The following is a 19195-nucleotide window of genomic DNA, read 5'->3' as shown; positions in this document are numbered from 1 at the left end:
CCTAACCGCCCAAATCGCTGTCTTCTCTCACTTTGAGCACAGGGGTTATCCCTTTTCCAAAGCTACATGTGAGCTGCAAGACTGGACTGCCAAGCAGACACCTGGATGGAGCTTAAATGGTCCTCAGTCAAGGAAACTGAGGGGGAAGGGGGTGAATACCTAACAGTAACTAAGGAGAGCAATTGGTGGCATCAGAAATCAGAATATTTTCCACCATTTTATTTCACTATGGATGAACTTCCATTTCTGGAAATGCATCTTCATCAAACCAGTTATAATGAATGATACATGAATGGACACAATGACTGCATTTGCACATAACAGTAAGCCAAGATTTTTAGCTGAATAAACCATAATGCGTTCATACTATGTGCCAGCACACTCAGCCCAACTGCTTCCCCTTTGCTTCTCCCTTGGCAGGAGCAGATCAATAAACCAAGAAAGGAGTAGCTTTGCATTATATCTAAAGCTAGGGTTGTGATTTATTTAGGCTGAACAAATCCATGATTGGTAAGCCATAATTTTAAGGCTGCTTGTGAACTCAGCCAACACCAATCAAACCAGGCACTTTCAAACGTTGTAATTAACATTTTTCAGGTGACTATTCCTAGGAAGCATACATAAATAGCCTCTCACCTCTTTTGCTAAAAGGAGTGCATTAACCATTTCCAACGTCTCCTTAAAATGTAACTAATGTAAAGGAAGTTAGGAGTTGCCATGCCTTAAAACAGTGACAAACAGTCCACTAATAATAACATCCAACCCAAGCTCTGAATTTGTTTGAACATATAAAACCACATTAAAAATGTGCTTTGCTGATTTCTCCTCCCCACCAAGAAAACACAAATATTTGAGGACAGCTGATTTGAGGCATTGAAAAATCTTTTGAAATACTTACATGGTGTGAAAAATGAGTATGGCATGTGTATTATTTTTGTTTACTTAATGTAAGTAAACTATGCCAAAACTTATCCTAATTAATTCAGGACACCGGAAAATGTTTCAGTTCAAAACTTTATAGGAAAATGACAACACTGAAAAAAAACTTATTTCACCTGATGGCTAAAGTATCAATCCTATGCACATTTACCCAGAATGATTCCTACTGAACTCAATGAGACTTGCCTCTAAGAATGATCCTAAAACAGATTTCACTCCAAAAATATACATAAAGCCAGGGACTACAGGCAGGAGACGAAATGGCAAAACATTCATCCCAAACCCAAAGAAGATTGATGTTTGGCCAGTGTTACATAGAAGAGATTTATAGAGTGGCAGCTATGTTGCAGCAAAAATAGCAAAGAATCTTGTGGCATAGACTAACAAATTTTATACAGCATAAGATATTATGGACTAGTCATCAAATACGAGCAATTGCATTGAAGTTATTATTCCTACTGAAATATATAGATGTATGAGAAAATAATCTTTTCAAATTGGGGCAGGGGTTTTCACACTTTGAGATGTCAGCAATAAACACTGGCCTTCATTTTTCCACCAAAAAAAAATCCCTAAAAATAAACATGCTAAACTAAATTACTCTGTAGGGCATCAGAAAATACTCTAATCTAGATAGGAAACATTTCCAGTTTTTTTCCCCTTGGAACATCCTCACCACCAAAACAGGTTTCAAAAGTCTGGCTACAGTTTTGGTACTTTATGCTACAGAATAAACTGGAAACAGAAAACGGTACGAGTATCAATAGAACATTCTTTTCATGCAGAAACCAATGTAATCCTGCATTCTGACTTCCAGCAGGTTCTACAAGTCTCACAAAAAAGCCCATGAAGGCAACTGTTTTCTTGTGCAAACAGCCCTCAGCACCCAGTCCTAAGAAGCATCCCTGCTCCATTCCATTAAACTATCATGGTAGATACTCTTCCAAACTTCCATTTCCAGGCCAGCCAGTTACCTCTGGAAAGCTCACAAGCAGACCCTTCCTTTGTTGCTGTCACTAACAGCATCTAAGATCCCCTCCTGATCATGGTTAATAACAAAATACATAAGAGCTGTAGCTCAGGAGAATCATCTTTGCATGCAAAAGATCCCAGATTCAATCAATAGGGATGTGTGTGTGAGTGTGTGATGGGAGCATGAGGAAGACCCCTGTCTGAAGCTTTGCAAAGCAACTCCCTATCAGCATGTAGACAACACTGAGTGAGATGTCCCAGTGATCTGGTACATTGAAAGGAAACTTCTTACATGTGTTAGGAGCATCTGTTGCACATGTTTTGTGTGGAGAAAGGTTCAGGTTTATTCACCAGGCTAGGCTAGGTTGGACAACAACTCCCATTATCCTAGGCCAGCTTAGCCAATAGTCAGGGGTGATGCAGTCCAACAACATCAGGCAAGCTAAGGTTGAAAAACACTGGCATAGGCAAGACTGAGTTACACAAACCAATGCAGACTGGGAACAAGACAGCTTCCCACACACAAGCAGGACGCGGAAGAGAGAGTCCCATCCCCTCAATGAGAATCCCGACTTGCAGAACTCCTGCTACCCATGACCATTTGTATTTTCGCCCACTTCATAACGGCATATTGTATTCAATGGCTATAACTCATAGCTCTGTAAAACTGAAATAATTGCATAAAACATTTGTACTGGGTTTTATAACTGTGTGCGCGCTTCGTCAACTAGGCTGTTAGCCTCTCCAACAGAAATAATAAAATTAGGGTGAGAGCGGAGGTTTCCATTAACGATCATGGTGCGACAGTCCTCACCAAGGATCTAAACACAGCAAGCCCCCACCCCCACATAAGACAGATGCACCCCCATCACACTTAAATGGTTAAAGAGTGTTGAGGGGAGACCTGGGACAACCCAGGTCCAAATCCCCACTCAAGTCAGGGAGAAGAAGAAGAAGAAGAAGAAGAAGAATCGTTTGGATTTGATATCCCGCTTTATCACTACCCGAAGGAGTCTCAAAGCAGCTAACATTCTCCTTTCCCTTCCTCCCCCACAACAAACACTCTGTGAGGTGAGTGAGGCTGAGAGACTTCAGAGAAGTGTGACTAGCCCAAGGTCACCCAGCGGCTGCATGTGGAGGAGCAGAGACGCGAACCCGGTTCACCAGATTACAAGTCTACAGCTCTTAACCACTACAACCATGAATGCCGCCTTAGCTTAAGCTCCTCCGAGAAAAGCCTGGACGGGAATTCAGCAGGAGGCGGTTTCGAAAAGGACATATGCAAGACAGGTATGTGCCCCCCTCCACAGGCCTCTGCCCTCCAAGAGGGGACCTCCCCCCCCCCCCCGCCCTGCAACTGTCACCACGCAATATCGCACCAGGGCTAAGCCCCTTCTCTCCTGCCCCCCATTATGCGCTTCCCGCAGTCCCCCGCCACGGCACTCGACTCTACCCTCCCCACGGTTTCGTCTCCCCCCCCCCCATTATCCCCACACCTTTAGTCCTCCATACCAGAGAGAAGGGCCTGGGAGGGCTAGAGAGTCATCCCTCCCTCTCAACCCCCAAGTCACGTGGCTACTTAGGACAGCCGCCGCCGCCGCCGGGTGGGAGGAGAGAAGGGGGCGCCTCTGTGGGGCGGAGTGGGCAGGAAGGGCGCTCGCAGATACCCACCCTAGGCTCCTGTCTCCCCGGTCCCAACTTCCGGCTCGGCGGCCCCGCCTCTGGCCGCCGTTACCATAGAGATGGCGCAGCGAGCCCTCACTTCCGGCGCGGCGAAGGCCCGCCTCCCTTGACAGACGGGCGGGAGAGAAGGAGGTAAACGACGGGAGGTGGGGCGCTGGTAGTGCCGCCGCGGTGCATGGTGGGAAAAGAGGTTGAACGCTCGGGAACTCATGCGCATGCGTAGGAAGCCGCAGCCCCATCCCCTGTCCTAAACCTCGTTAAGGCTCCGGGAGTGAGAGGGTTAAAGGGGCGTCGCCCAGGATGCCAAGCAAGCGATAGCAAGTCAGTCTCTCGTGTCCTTATATGAATTGAGACGTCAGAGGGGGCGGAGCCCCCTGATGTGTCGAAGGGAGGATCTCCCTTCCCGGAAGAAGCGGCGCAGCAGGTGCCATGGAGGAGGATCATAGGCAGTCGCTGCGGCGGGCTCGGCTGCGCCTAGTGAAGGAGTTGCAAGTGGAACCCCTCTGGGATCTGCTGCTGCACCAAGAGATCTTCACCCCGGATATGATCGAGGAGATCCAGGTGTGTCTTTTGCTCCCTTCCCCCGCACAAGCGGCCCCTTTGTTCTCAAGGGATCTCTTCCAGCCTTCCCCAAGTTTCACTTCCTAAAAGGCTGATCCTACCTCAAGTGCTTGGGAGTATTTGAGGCTGTGATCCTGTATGTGCATTTACAGGAGAGTAAGCCCCGTTGAACTCTGCCTTGTGTCTATTTTGGCTCTTGGACTGCTTTCATTTATCTGGTGGTGAGCGCCATCCATTGTTATAGTATTTATTTCTGAGTAAACACAGATAGGATTGTGCTGCTGAGAGAAGTTTCAGGGGTGCCTTAAATATTTTAGGCTGCTTTTCTGGGGGCAGCGCCTGTCCAGAATGGCATTCAGTAAAAAAAATGCAGAAGTTACAAATAGTCCAGAATTTAAAATTTTGAAAACATAACTGTTTTCAGCAAAACATTACTGAGACTACTGAGACTATCACCCAGAAAATGGACATCATTTTGAAAGTGTGACTTAAGCCAGGGATGAGGAAGTTGTGGCTCTCCAGGTGTTGTTGGACTCTGACTCCAGGGATAATGGGATATGTAGTCCGGCAAGATGGGGTGGGGGTTGGGTGAAGGTGCTGCTGCATCACACTGTTGATTCATGTCAAGCTTGTGGTCTACTAAGATCTCTCAATCCATTTCATGTGTCAGGCCAGGTGTCCCCCATCTTATATTTGTGCATTTGATTATTCCTGCCTAATTGTAAAACCATACACTTGTCCCTATTGCAATTTGTTGTGTTAGATTTGGCGCAGTTCTCTAATCTGCTAAGGTCGTACTGATTCTACCTTCTCCGGGACTATCTACCCCTCCCAGTTTGGTGTCATTTTCAAATTTGATGAGCCGTCCCTCAATTCCTTCATCCAAATCTTTATATATAAGTTATTGAACAACACCGGCCCCAACAAAGGCCTGACTTGCTGACTGCTTGCTGTCTGCAAGGCTGCTCTAGATTTCAATATTGCTGCCTAGCCCTTTGTCCTCCGTTTTCTTCTCCAGTATGCATGCACTGTTTGTGAAGTTTTTGGTTTACAAATGCCAGGAGGAATAACTTTCGTTTGTCTTCAGAAAGCAGGTACACGCCGAGACCAGGCCAGGCAGCTGGTCATTGACCTGCAGACTCGTGGGAAGCGAGCGTTCCCTGCTTTCATCTGGTGTCTCCAAGAAAGTGGACAGAATGACCTGGCCGCTTTGCTGCATGCAGGAGGTGACCAGCCACAGTTGCACCCAGCTGATCTAAAGCCAGTTGAAATCCGTCCACGTTCTGAACCAAGGGATCCACGTATGATTTCTTCTCTGATCTTGTTGGGGATTTTATAACCTCATTTTAGCATGCCTCCATGGTCCTGAAACTGTATCTATAGAAATCAGGGTGAAAAACAAACAGAGGCCATTTGTTGTTAATATTGCAACCCAGTGTTGCGGTGTAGAGCATTCCTGTTCAAGCTAACAACCAGCCATACCTTTTCCCAAGACACTCCATGCCATATACCCTCCTTTTCTTATACTCTTCACACACTTAAAACAGTCAATGCAGATATAGCATGGGGGCAGGGAACCAGGAGAGGCAGGGTAAATGGAATGGATTTTTTTGGGAAAGGACATGGCTGGCACCTTGCTTGCATGTTTTCATTGTTATATTTCAGTATTATTCTTTTTTAAAACTTCTACAAACAGATTATTTTGAGCATGCTTGATACATCCCTCTTATTTGGCTAGGATGGGAAGCTGTTAGAGGAAGGCTATTGTAGAACATAAAAGGGACACGGGTGGCACTGTGGGTTAAACCACAGAGCCTAGGACTTGCCAATCAGAAGGTCAGTGATTCGAATGCCTGTGACGGGGTGGGCTCCCATTGCTCAGTCCCTGCTCCTGCCAACCTAACAGTTCGAAAGCATGTCAAAGTGAAAGTAGATAAATAGGTACCACTCCAGTGGGAAGGTAAACGGCGTTTCCGTGCGCTGCTCTGGTTCGCCAGAAGCGGCTTAGTCATGCTTGCCACATGACCCGGAAGCTGTACGCCGGCTCCCTCGGCCAATAAAGCAAGAGGAGTGCCACAATCCCAGAGTCAGCCACGACTGGACCTAATGGTCAGGGGGTCTATTGTAGAATATAAATCAGTATGCTTTATGAAGAACAGGCTTCCTATGCAAGAGGGGTTGCAGTTTAAAACAGATGCAAGGACATGTCAGAAGGAGAAAGAGGATGGGACTAGAGAGGAGGAGAAAATCCTGTTATTTCCATTAAGCAAATTTTTGCTCAGTTACACTATGGTACTGGGTCCCGGGGGCTGTTCTAAAGCAGGGGTGGCTCACCTGTGACTCCAGCTCCCATCAGCTCCAGCTCCCATGGCCAAAGGTCATGGAAGATGAGAGTTGTAGTTGATCAACGTTTGCAGGGCACCAGGTTTCCCACCCCCTGCCGTAGATACCGTATTTTTCGCTCTATAAGACACACCAGACCACAAGACGCACCTAGTTTTTGGAGGAGGAAAACAAGAAAAAAAATATCCTGAATCTCAGAAGCCAGAACAGCAAGAGGGATCGCTGTGCAGTGAAAGCAGCAATCCCTCTTGCTGTTCTGGCTTCTGGGATAGCTTGGCAGCCTGCATTCGCTCCATAAGACGCACACACATTTCCCCTTGCTTTTTAGGAGGGAAAAAGTGAGTCTTATAGAGCAAAAAATACGGTAATTCTTGCTGCTATGCAGCATCTGTGCAGTGTTTACAAGTGAAGTATTTGGCTGCTTGTATTGCATTGCTCATAGGAAACTTTATACCAGTTTCATCATTAATGGTCAGGTTTAATTGTACTGTGGTTGGCCTATAATTGTTGCAGTCTGAATGCATCCCAAATGCATTGAACCCATAATGACAGAGCAATTACTTGGAGTACATGCGTGCACACCCCAAATCTTGGCACCACGTGAAACTTGTGCAGAAACACAGCAGACCCTATCCTTGCAGGTATTACGACTTCTGGAAATTTGCCTTTTCCTGTTCAAGAACTAAATGAGAGACGCCAGAAACCATCCCGTGACATCACGGCCACTCGGGGTAAGGAGAAATCAGATTTCTTACGTTAGATTTTGATTTCTTACAAAGATTTCCCAGTTGATGGTGTGTAACTCACCCAGTGGGTCTGCGACACCATTCACATAACAAAAACTATCTGCAAATGCTCTTAATTTATACTGTTTAGCTCCGACCTGTATCCCTCCACATAACAAAAACTACCATGGAGATATCAGAATTTTCAAAAGTAGGGTGTCCATGGCTTGGCTTTTGAAAAACGGGGGGGGGGGGGGTCCACTGCTTTATATAAAATATATTTCTAAATATTTATATTTTGATCTTTGTCTCATTCTCTAGGCTCTGTAGAAGAAAATACCAGAAGGAACACTGAAACGGTTAGCTTATTACCATTTCTGCAATCAGCATATTTAGGGTTTGCTTGCGGGTGGGTGGGGATGGGTAGCCCCCTTAATTTTTGTGCACCTTAATTTTTTCTGTGGCAGCTCATAGGCATCCCACATACAGTGCTTAGGCTAGTGTGGTACGTTGGCCAGAATCACTAGTGACCATGTTTAGGGAAGTTTTTTATGACTGATGTTTTAATGTATTTTTAACCTTCTGTTGTTAAGCCGCCCAGAGTGGCTGGGGAAACCCAGCCTCTTAGGTGGGTTAGATATAAATGATGATGATGAACTGGGTGAAAATTATTATTCTTTATTGGTATCCCATTTGTCTGTTAGAACACACTTATAAAAACCTTTGCAAACATATGAACAAGGTTGCCTTTGTCCCATGATGGCACAGTACTGCCTAACATACCTCAAGAAGAGGCCTTTCCTAAAACCAAAAAATTGTAGAGTTGGAAGGGACACCCCCCCCCCCCGGCTCATCTAATTCAACCCCTTGCAATGCACTGCTCCTTGAAACTCTTTCTAATGGGGATGCTTGGGATTAATAATAATAATAATAATTTTATTATATCCCGCCCATCTAGCTGGGCCTCCCCAGCCACTCCGGGCATATTAAAAACACAATAAAACATCAAACATTAAAAACTTCACTAAACAGGGCTGCCTTCAGATGTCTTCTAAAAGTCAGATAATTGTTTATTTCCTTGACATCTGGTGGGAGGGTGTTCCACAGGGCGCGGGTGCCACTACCAAGAAGGCCCTCTGCCTTCTGGGGCCTCCCACTCACAGAGCCTCAGCTGTTGACCTCTCCTTCTGAGACATACCCTTGGGCCTTGCTCCTGTGGGTTGTTTAATATATGGAAACTTGGTCTCCTCCCACCTCCGGCTAAACCAGCAGTGGGCAACCTCAGGTGCAGGGCCCAAATACATGTCTCCTGGCCTCTCTAACTGGCCCTTGCAGCGCTCTCCCTAGGCTCAGGGGTGGGGAGCCTTTTTGGCTCCATGGGCCAGATTGTTACCAGGATCAGCTTCGCAGACCACATTTGATGGGCAGGCCCATCGATTGACAGCCCATTTGTGTTCACCTTTCTCTCCTGGACGCTTTTGATGGCAAACAAGCTGGTTCTAGCTCCCACCTCCAATGTTGCTTGACAGGTTTACGTCCTGAGAACGGACCCCTATGGTTACTGCCTTATCATCAACAATGTGAACTTCAGCTGCACCTCTGGCTTATCCTCCCGGGCTGGGTCCGATGTGGACTGTGAGAAGCTGGAGAAACGCTTTAGATCCTTACGCTTTGAGGTCTTGACCCGACGGGATCTTAAAGCTCAGGTGAGAATTTCAGAACCAACGCAGAAAACAACACAGCCTTGAGCAGTACTGTATGGGCTGCTGTTTCTCACATTCAGGTCTCATTATTGTTGTTGTTGTTATGTGTTATTATTGTTGTTATTATTATTGTTGTACCTTGGATCCCAAATGCCTTGCGAGTCAAACATTTTGGCTCCCAAACGACACAAACCCGGAAGTGACTCTTCTGGTTTGTGAACATTCTTTAGAACATGAAAGTCTGACGGGGCTTCAACGGCTTCTGATTGGCTGCAGGAGCTTCCTGCAGCCAATCAGAAGCCACGCTTTGGTTTACGAACATTTTGGAAGTTCTTCTGGAATGGAATCTGTTCGACTTCGGAGGTTCCACTGTATTATTATTATTTACCTGCCCTTCACCAGCATGTCTCAGGGCTGGTTACAATGATTTCATGATTCAGATTTAAAAATATATATATTGGCCCCTGGAAAGACAAGATGCTGGACTAGATAGGATCCCTTTGGCCTGATCTAGTATGTCTCTTCTGCTTTATTTCCCTAGCAATCACTAGTCTTGACAATCTCAAGCCCCCAAGGAATGTTTCCTTGCAGTGGGAATTCCAGCCCCACAGCCAAACAGGGAACCCAAATAAGGAACAGGAGCTGGAAAGGAGATGATGGCACTTCCCCCCTCATCCATCATCTCCAGCCTACAGTGTGAGAACCTGCATGATTAAGGAGTGTGTCCTTTCCCATAGGGTTTGACCTGATGCTTTCTTTCAGCAGTTTTGATACCAGGGTGGGGTTTCTAGAGGGGGCAGAGCTGAGGTTACCAGCTGTGTTGATGTGGGTGTCTTTAACGTGAGACCTTTGGAAATATCTGCAGGAGATTGTCGCGGAGCTTCAGAGCTTGGCCACGCGAGACCACAGCTCTCTCGATTGTTGCCTGGTCGTCCTCCTTTCCCATGGCTGTCAGGTAAGAGAGGCTGGTGCTCCATTCACATCCTAGGATTGTAAGACCCTTGGGGCAGAGACCTGTCTCTTTGTAAAATGGTGCTCTTCAAAATTCTTTTTAAAAGAAAACTTAAATCGCCTGTCTTCTAGTTGATCCATTTTTATATGATTGTTATTATTATTATTATTATTATTATTGATACAGGAAGAAAATAAAAAAGAGAAAACACAGATACAGAATTACACACAGGAATAACAATACAGTGATACCTCAGGTTACATACGCTTCAGGTTACATACACTTCAGGTTACAGACTACACTAACCCAGAAATAATACCTTGGGTTAAGAACTTTACCTCAGGATGAGAACAGAAATCGTGTGGCGGCAGCAGGAGGCCCCATTAGCTAAAGTGGTGCTTCAGGTTAAGAACAGTTTCAGGTTAAGAACAGACCTCCGGAACGAATTAAGTACTTAACCCGAGGTACCACTATAAACATAAACTTTTCTTAACAAACAATAAAACATAAGTTGGTATTCACTATAGACCTGATCTCCTATCTATTCCTCATTTCAATTTCATATTACTTATTGCCAATACACACTTTTATCATGATTTAACTTTTTCTTAATATATCTTAACTCTTATGTCTAACTTGCAACTATTACTGAAGTTTCTCAAATGCTGCAACAAAGTTTAAACTACTATATTTCAAATATTATTTGAAAACCCCCCATTTTGAGACAAATTCCTGTTTTGATTTATTCTTTATTTTTTCTGATAGACCATCTAATTCGGCATATTCTGTCAGCATTTGGATCCATTCATGTACAGAGGGAATTTCAATACTGTTTCATTTTGCCACGATGAGAACTCTTGCTGCCACCATTGCGTATAAAGAGATAGCCATCTTTTTTGCGGAATATCCAAATCTATAACTCCCAGCAGATAGGCCTCTGCTTTTCTATTAAAAGAGATCTTTAGCATTTTTTTGCAATTCTGAATGAATACTCTTCCAGAATACCTGTATTTTCTTACATAACCACCACATTTTTATATACAATTGTACCTCGGGTTAAGTACTTAATTCGTTCTGGAGGTCCGGGCTTAACCTGAAACTGTTCTTAACCAGAAGCACTACTTTAGCTAATGGGGCCTCTTGCTGCCGCCGCGCCACTGGAGCACGATTTCTGTTTTCATCCTGAAGCAAAGTTCTTAACCCGAAGTACTATTTCTGGGTTAGCGGAGTCTGTAACCTGAAGCCTATGTAACCTTAAGCATATTTAACCTGAGGTACCACTGTAATTGAATGATTCTGCATATATTTCCATATGAGGCAAAAGCTAGTTTGCGCCCCAGATTTTTAAATTTGTTTTTATTGTTGATGCTTTTATAATTTTATTAAGTTGCTTTAGAATGTTCCATGGGGAGCAATTCATAAATTGATCCTTCTTGTTGCCAAGATGGCAACATTCACCCACATGAGGGCACTGTTGGCAGGGTTCAGGGGAGACCCCAAGGTTTGCCAAAGTACAGTGGTACCTCTGGTTAAGAACTTAATTTGTCCCGGATGTCCGTTCTTAACCTGAAACCGTTCTTAACCTGAGATACCACTTTAGCTAATGGGGCCGCCAGCGTGCAATTTCTGTTCTCATCCTGAGGTAAAGTTCTTACCCTGAGGTACTACTTCCGGGTTAGCGGAGTCTGTAACCCAAGGTGTTTTTAACCCGAGGTACCACTGTAAATGTAGAAGAGAAATAAGGATGGGGACCCCCAAAACAGGATGGAGCATGCTCAGTGGACATGGAATGCTGATTGTTTGAGGAAGGGAGGAAAAAAGGATGGAATAGCGTAGTTTGGAAAAGGGTGTGGCTGGCTGCAACCCTGAACAGGAGCACTAAGGAATTTAATTTGGTTTGCATTTAAAGGCAAACCTACCTAACAGGCACTTTCCAAACAATATTCCATCCGTTGAAATTCACACTTCTCCAAATTTTGCAGTGCAGTTCTCCAGCCAGGTAAATGGTTTTATCCACCTAAATGTTACTCAGAATAGACCTGTTGAAATTTATAAACCCAAGTGAGCCAAGCCCATCAGTTTCAATAGGTCTACTCTGAGTAGGAGAAACACTGGTGGCAGCACAATGTTTTTTGCGTAGCTGTAGCCTCCAGACCATCTTCAAGGGCATCCCCATGTAGGGTGCATGGCAGTAGCCATTGTGGAAGGTCTAGGAATTGCTAGCCTGTTAAATATATGACATCTTTTAAGGCCACCTGCAAGGAAAGAGACATCAGAGAAGGCTTGGTACCTGGAAGTTGGCATCAATTTCTTTGGATACCATTGCCAGCCACCGGTTCTCTCCTTGCAGGCAAGCCACATTCAGTTTCCCGGTGGAATCTATGGCACAGATGGGCGGTCCATCGCTGTGGAAAAGATTGTCAGCTACTTCAATGGGACCCATTGCCCTAGCCTGAGGGGGAAACCCAAGCTCTTCTTCATTCAAGCTTGTGGAGGAGGTGAGTGTGTTGATAGGCCTCTGGGAACTCAGAGTCCAGGACCTGGAGGGAGTTGGCAGTTGTTCTAAGACAGTGGTTCTCAACCTGTGGGTCCTCAGATGTTGTTGGACTACAACTCCCATCATCCTTGAGCTCTGGCCTTGCTAGCTAGGGGTGATGGGAGTTGTAATTCAACAACATCTGGGGACCCACAGGTTGAGAAAGGCTGTTCTAAGAGGACCACAAACAGGTGTGCAGGCCAAAGGAAACAAAGGGCTAGTTTCCAGAACAGAAAACAATGACTGGAAGGGGCTAGTGTGTCACTGAAACTAGGTTGCGTTCAAGATTGAAGGCGGTTTCAGAATGAGGAGGGAGTTAATAACTTAAGAGGAGTCCGTTGGAGTAGGCCAATGGCCCATCTAGTCCAGCATTCTGTTCTCACAGAGGCCAATGGGAAAAACTAAAGCAGGACCCAAGCACAAGAGCCTTCTTCCCTCCTGTGGTTTCCAGCAACTGCTGTTTAGAAGTTTTTCTGACTCCAGCCATGGAGACAGGGCATAGCCATCATGGCTAGTAGTCACTGATAGCCCTCCTTTCCATGAATTTGTCTAACCCTCTCCCCCACCCCCAATTTTTTTTAATGGAACTTTTTCATCATGCCGTACAAGAAAAAACAAACAAATCTAAATGAAAACCCAAAAAAGAAAGAGGGCAGGTAGGAAATAGAAAGTCCTCTCTCCAAGGTAGATCTTAACCCTTGTCTCCACAGAAGGAGGATCTCCCTCTAAGCTCTCACCTGGGAGCTTCCATTTCTTCTCCCAGCCTCCCACCCTGGGAGATCCTCCCTTCCCTGCCTCTCACACAGGGTCCTTTGTCAACTATGCACCACCTTCAGGTGTGTAAAATCCCCACAGTGACCCAGAGTAAAAGGTAAAGGGACCCCTGACCATTAGCATAGCTGTCAACTTACAGATTTGAAAATAAGAGACCAGCAGCCTTGAAAATAAGGGACCAGCAGCCAAAATAAGGGACCTGCGGCCTCACCTGTTCCGGGCACTCCAGTCTTCCTGTCCTCCTGCAGTCTCGTCAAACTCATGCTGGTAGCTTCGAGAACACTGTCCAACCAACTTTGTAACCAGAGGTTCAACTGAATAGAATCTGAATCACATGCGCCACAAGGCCTATGCAGCCTCAACTTAAGATGGCTCCCCGGCCTGGCTTTGCACTGCAAAGTTTGCAGCAGCACGTGCAACAAAATGGCGTCCAGCATTCAAACAACCCCTCAGCTTGCATTAACTAGCCACACACAAGGCATGCAAGCTCCACCCCCCCCCCCCGTTGTTCTTAGACTTCTTATTGGGTGAGCAACACAGCCAAGCCGGCAGGGAGGGAGGGAGAGGAGCTATCAATAAGGGACAGGAGCGGGACATGGCGCTGGAATAAGGGACTATCCCTTCAAATAAGGGACACTTGGCAGCTATGCATTAGGTCCAGTCGTGGCCGACTCTGGGGTTGCGGCACTCATCTCACTTTATTAGCCGAGGGAGCCGGCGTACAGCTTCACCGCTTCTGGTGAACCAGAGCAGTGCACGGAAACACCGTTTACCTTCCTGCCAGAGTGGTACCTATTTATCTACTTGCACTTTGACGCGCTTTCGAACTGCTAGGTGAGCTGGAGCAGGAACCGAGCAATGGGAGCTCACCCCATTGCGGGGATTCGAACCGCTGACCTTCAGATCAGCAAGTCCGAGGCTCTGTGGTTTAACCCACAGCACCACCCATGTCCCATGACCCAGAGTAGAGGACACCAAAAATAATAAGAATGGGGGTGGGGGGAGTGAGAAATAAAAAGGGCTTCTGATTCTCCGCTCATCATTTACAGATAAAAATATTATTCGAAGTATTCTCTCTAGGGTGACATTCAGCTATTCCTGCTTCTGCTAAGTGATTTCCCAATCTACAGACCCAAATGTCTCAAATTCATTCATTTCCCCTTCTGCACAAAAAGTCCAAATGTCAGCAGTCCTCTTCCTGCACTCCGACATAGCAACTTTACCTCCAATAACATCAGGAACTGTTCCTCTGCATTGGAAAACAACAAATCCTTTCGTCTTGATGGCAGCAATCAGATTGCAATCTTATCAAAATTTAAAGAAAGAATGGGTAGGCGTAGATTAATATATGGCAAAACGATGTTCCAAAAATGATTTATTGATAATGTTTAGACTGAAAACCACAAAGTTAAGAGGAAAAACGGATAAGATTTCATGGTCAATAGCAATAATATACTGATTAAACACAATTTAAAAGATACCGTAATAAAGCTTATAACGCCAAACATGGGTGGAGGGAAGTCACAGGGGAAAAAGAGGGGGGAAATAAATAATAATATTTGGATATATGTATGTTGAATGTCGTGTTAAATTGCTAATGGATGGTTTGTTTGTTTTTGAACACATCATTGTAGTAGTGCTGCATTATAAGAACTATAATAAAAAAGAAAAACAAAACAAAAAATCCTTTTGTCTTTGTTAACAGTGTCTACCCTGTAATTATATATTAAAACAACACTCCATATTTATTTGCCTATTGTAGAATACAATAATTAGTTAATTATTGGAAGAACTGGAAGTTAATTCACATCCAGTTCTGTGTCTTCCAATCCTATTTCCTCTTGGCCATTATTTTCCATACTAATGTTTTTTAAAAAACATTTAAACATGCTATTGTGTGGTTCATGTATTGTAGATGTTTTTTGAGAGGTCTGTGCGCTTGGGTTTTCTAGAGAAGAAGGACCGAGGGTTTGAAGTGGATTCTGACCCTTCTGCGGTCGAGTCGGATGCATCTCCCATCCAGGTGCCTGCAGGAGGCTCTGATCAGACAGATGCTGTTGCCAGCTTGCCCACCCCTAGTGACATCCTGGTGTCTTACTCTACTTTTCCAGGTGAGCAGCAGCAGCAGCAGCAGTGAAGGGAGGCAAAAAGCTGCAGGTGCTTGCAGTTTCTTTCTTTCAGATTTTGCTTTTGGGTGGTGGTGGTAAGGATTCTGCCTTGCATCACAGATGCTCCCTGACTGATAGATTCAGAGTTGATCGGCACATGGTAGGCTGAAGCTGCCCCCCCCCCAAAAAAACCAGGTGCTTCCCCATAACTTTTGGATGGTATGGGCCACAGAGAAGGAGCCCTCTATCCATCTGATGCACCTTTGCATACTATGAGGGGTGAAAGGGGTGTTGGTCTGTGATACTTCCCAAATAGCAAAAAATTCACAAGTGTCTAATTTTGAGGCGGGACGCGGGTGGCGCTGTGGGTTAAACCACAGAGCCTAGGACTTGCCGATCAGAAGGTCGGCGGTTCGAATCCCTGCGACGGGGTGAGCTCCCATTGCTCGGTCCCTGCTCCTGCCAACCTAGCAGTTCGAAAGCACGTCAAAGTGCAAGTAGATAAATAGGTACCACTCCTGCGGAAAGGTAAATGGCGTTTCCATGTGCTGCTCTGGTTCACCAGAAGCGGCTTATTCATGCTGGCCACATGATCTGGAAGCTGTACGCCAGCTCCCTCGGCCAATAAAGCGAGATGAGTGCCGCAACCCCAGAGTTGTCCACGACTGGACCTAATGGTCAGGGCTCCCTTTACCCTTACTGTTGAGGCCCGAGGCCAAACAGCTCTTCTGTTGCTCACCACCACGGATTGGCCCTGCTTTCAAGAATGTATTCTCAATAAGGACTAGACGCTTGATTTTTTAAAAACAAAATATTGCTGAGATTCTTAGGAAGCTGGCTTTCTGCACCCAGTTCCGCTTTCTCTGTTTCACACAGAAACAGAGAGAATTCTGTGGGATCGTGGGATCTGCACAACTTCTCACAGGTTTGCCCCCTATTCCTTCCTTGCAGGTTTTGTGTCCTGGAGGAATAAGTGCACAGGCTCCTGGTATGTCGAAACCCTGGATCACGTGTTGGAACAATATGCCCATTCCGAAGACCTTCTCAACATGCTTCTGAGGGTAAGCGCTGCATGTTTGAGCTGGGAGGCCTGGCTTAGGATCATAGAGTTGGAAAGAACTCTACAATCTCCCCTAGCCTCCTTCTCAGTACAGAATCTGCAGTGCAGGATGCAACCTCAGCGTTCCTCACAGTTGGCTCAAGAACAATGTCAGAGCAGGATCCTTGGGATTCATAACTGGATAACTTGATCCCTATGGAAATGAGGCTTCTCACTATCAATGTATTGGATTCAAAGCTTGTTTACTAATTATGTTGAAAAAAGTAAGAACTTGGTTGTGTGTGGGCTCAGAAGTCTTCTATGTGGAATTATGCGTGTGCTGTGAAGCAAAAAAACCCCAAAATATTGTGGCTTAACGTCAGAATTAATTTAAAGTCTAGAAGCCAAGCCTTTGGAGGAATGGTTGAATAAGCTGGGTAAGTTTAGCCTGGAAAAGAGGAGACTGAGAAGAGGTATAATAGCCAACTTCAAATATCTCAAGGGCTGTCACATGGAAGATGGAGCAAGCTTGTTTTCTCTTGCTCTGGAGGGTAGGACTTGAGGCAATGGCTTCGAGTTCAAGAAAGGAGATTAGGCTAAACATCAGGAAGAACTTTCTGACAGGAAGAGCTGTTCGACAGTGGAACGGTCTCCTTTGGGAGGTTGTGGAATCTCCTTCCTCGGAGGTTTTTAAGCAGAGGTTCTTTGGCCATCTGTCATGGATGCTTTAGCTGAGATTCCTGCCTTGCAGAGGGTTGGTCTAGATGAACCTTGGGGTCTCTTCCTACTCTACAATTCTATGATTCTAAATAAATTTGGACAAAGTCGGACCAAGGCTGAGCTGTGGTCCTGCCACCTAGCCATCTTTCTGTTGTCTGATGCTTGAAACATCCCTTTTGTTGATGCAATGCTTGTGTGTAAGAACAGGTGGAGCAAATGGTTTCTCCCTTCTCTCACCCAGGTAGCAAATGCCGTTTCTGCAAAAGGGGAATATAAGCAGATGCCTGGCTGTTTTAACTTCCTCCGGAAGCGATTCTTCTTTACAGCCAAATGAAGAAGCCTTGGTGAAGCTTTGCCTTTAACAAACCCAAGGGAAGATACCAGCCCCCTCACAGAAGATGTCAAGCAGCCAGATGCTGGTGAAGCAGCTGTCTTGTGGCTGGGAAGGGCAGCCTGTGTCCCTCCAGATGTTGTTGGACTACAATTCCCATCATGCCCAGCCAGCATGGCCAGTGGTCTGGGATGATTGGAATTGCAGTCCCAACAATATCTAGAGAGCTGCGGTATCTCCAGATCTTATGGATTTGTTTCGTCTTGAAGCCATCAGGAGAGCAAATTTCATCACTCTACAAAGATTCCTCTTCTCTTTCTGGTTTCTGAATCACCCATCGATCCCCGGAGAAAATGGCCAGGGAAACCAGTTTGCATCAAAAGCCTGCCTCCTTCCAAGGTGTCCTCCAGCAATTCAAGATCCCTCTTTCTTACTTTTCCCTGTGTCTGTATTGAAGGCATTCCAAATTACCTCTTCCAGTTGCCCGTCTTCCTTTGCAAAAGTGCTTGAGGGGAAGCTGCGGCTGTTAAGCCAGCTCATGTTGGAGGTGTAAACAGGCCGCAGATGAATAACAGAGGGCTGTCTTCAAATTTAGCCCTACTCAGAGTGGATCCATGGAAATGACTCACTTAGATCCATTGTTTTCAGCGGGTCTAGTCTGAGTAGGACTTGGTCAGCTACAACCCAATAATTTAAAAAGCACTTCGTTGGGGGAAGAGGATGTGTACGTTGTATGTGCACAATTAAATCTATATTTCTCTGCAGTCTGTCTTGTTCCTTATTTAGACTTTGTTGTCTGTGAAACTGCTCAGTGGCAGGAGCAAGGACAGAACATGATCTGAAGAGCATCCCACATCCTGATAATTTTGATAATTCCATGCCCTTGTGGTGTCTGTTCATGCCCGTTTCAGTTTATTTTTGGAAGGTCTGCTGAAACTTTCAAGAATTTGCTTTACATGAAACTTGAGCCATCTTTACGGTGCTTGTCTGACAAATTTACCAAATATGCCCACTCAGATGCTTAGTTCTGTGGAACTAGTACTGATACAGGTGCCACATAATACTCATTCTGCATTTGTAAGAAATCAATCTTTTAGTGTGGCTGCGCTCACAACTTTGGAACTTCCTGCCTATTGACATGGGGCTGGTGTGTTCACTGTACTCTTTTCGATGCATGCTAAAAAACTTTTATTTAGGCAAGTCTGGCGCTGTGGGTTAAACCACAGAGCCTAGGACTTGCCGATCAGAAGGTCGGCGATTTGAATCCCCGCGACGGGGTGAGCTCCCGTTGCTCGGTCCCTGCTCCTGCCAACCTAGCAGTTCAAAAGCATGTCAAAGTGCAAGTAGATAAATAGGTACCACTCCGGCAGGAAGGTAAACGGCGTTTCCGTGCGCTGCTCTGGTTCGCCAGAAGCGGCTTAGTCATGCTGGCCACATGACCCAGAAGCTGTACGCCGGCTCCCTCGGCCAATAAAGCGAGATGAGCGCCGCAACCCCAGAGTCGGTCACGACTGGACCTAATGGTCAGGGGTCCCTTTACCTTTACTTACCCAGATATGTAGAATGTGGACAGGTGTTTTAATCTGTTTTTAATTTATTTTTTAAAATGTTTTCAATTTTCAACTGTTTTTACTGATGGTTTTATGGCATTATTCTTTTGTAAATCGCATTGAGGGTTGCTTTTTTTAAAAAAATTTACAATCAGAATGTATATAAATTTATATAAATAAAAAACATGATGTTTCTGACTTAAAGCTGCTTGGAGAGTTCTTTCATTTTGGCAAATGCATCCCTTCCTGACAAGTTACC

General features: G+C 45.4%; 2 protein-coding genes across 4 annotated transcripts in view; one reads left to right on the top strand and one right to left on the bottom strand.

Moving 5' to 3' along the window:
• The window catches only part of DNAJC16 (DnaJ heat shock protein family (Hsp40) member C16), a 29244-nt gene extending 25396 nt beyond the window's left edge, over positions 1 to 3848 (bottom strand). Inside the window, exon 1 of one of the 2 annotated variants that reach the window (XM_083452116.1) lies at positions 3424 to 3848. In XM_083452116.1, coding sequence (XP_083308242.1) covers positions 3424 to 3833 — 410 coding nt within the window. In that variant the 5' untranslated portion in view covers positions 3834 to 3848. The remainder of the gene's footprint in view (positions 1 to 3423) is intronic. The other variant, XM_083452117.1, reaches the window with a different exon arrangement.
• Positions 3849 to 3879: 31 nt separating this feature from the next.
• CASP9 (caspase 9) lies at positions 3880 to 19140 on the top strand. Of its 2 annotated transcripts, XM_083452213.1 has the most exons (10): positions 3880 to 4155; positions 5243 to 5456; positions 7140 to 7229; positions 7545 to 7582; positions 8753 to 8929; positions 9792 to 9881; positions 12229 to 12376; positions 15141 to 15299; positions 16248 to 16357; positions 17297 to 19140. In XM_083452213.1, exons 1-10 carry the CDS (start codon positions 4024 to 4026, stop codon positions 17387 to 17389), a joined length of 1251 nt encoding a protein of 416 aa, XP_083308339.1. In that variant the 5' UTR covers positions 3880 to 4023; the 3' UTR covers positions 17390 to 19140. The 2 variants fall into 2 exon arrangements, with proteins under 2 accessions (XP_083308339.1, XP_083308340.1); XM_083452214.1 differs by lacking the exon at positions 12229 to 12376.
• The last annotated feature ends 55 nt before the right edge of the window (positions 19141 to 19195 follow it).

Source organism: Podarcis tiliguerta, assembly GCF_965153285.1.
Source record: "Podarcis tiliguerta genome assembly, chromosome: 8".
NCBI classification, from domain to species: Eukaryota; Metazoa; Chordata; class Lepidosauria; order Squamata; family Lacertidae; genus Podarcis; species Podarcis tiliguerta.
Note: the sequence above shows the minus strand (reverse complement) of the source record. Positions and strands in the feature narration are given on the sequence as shown.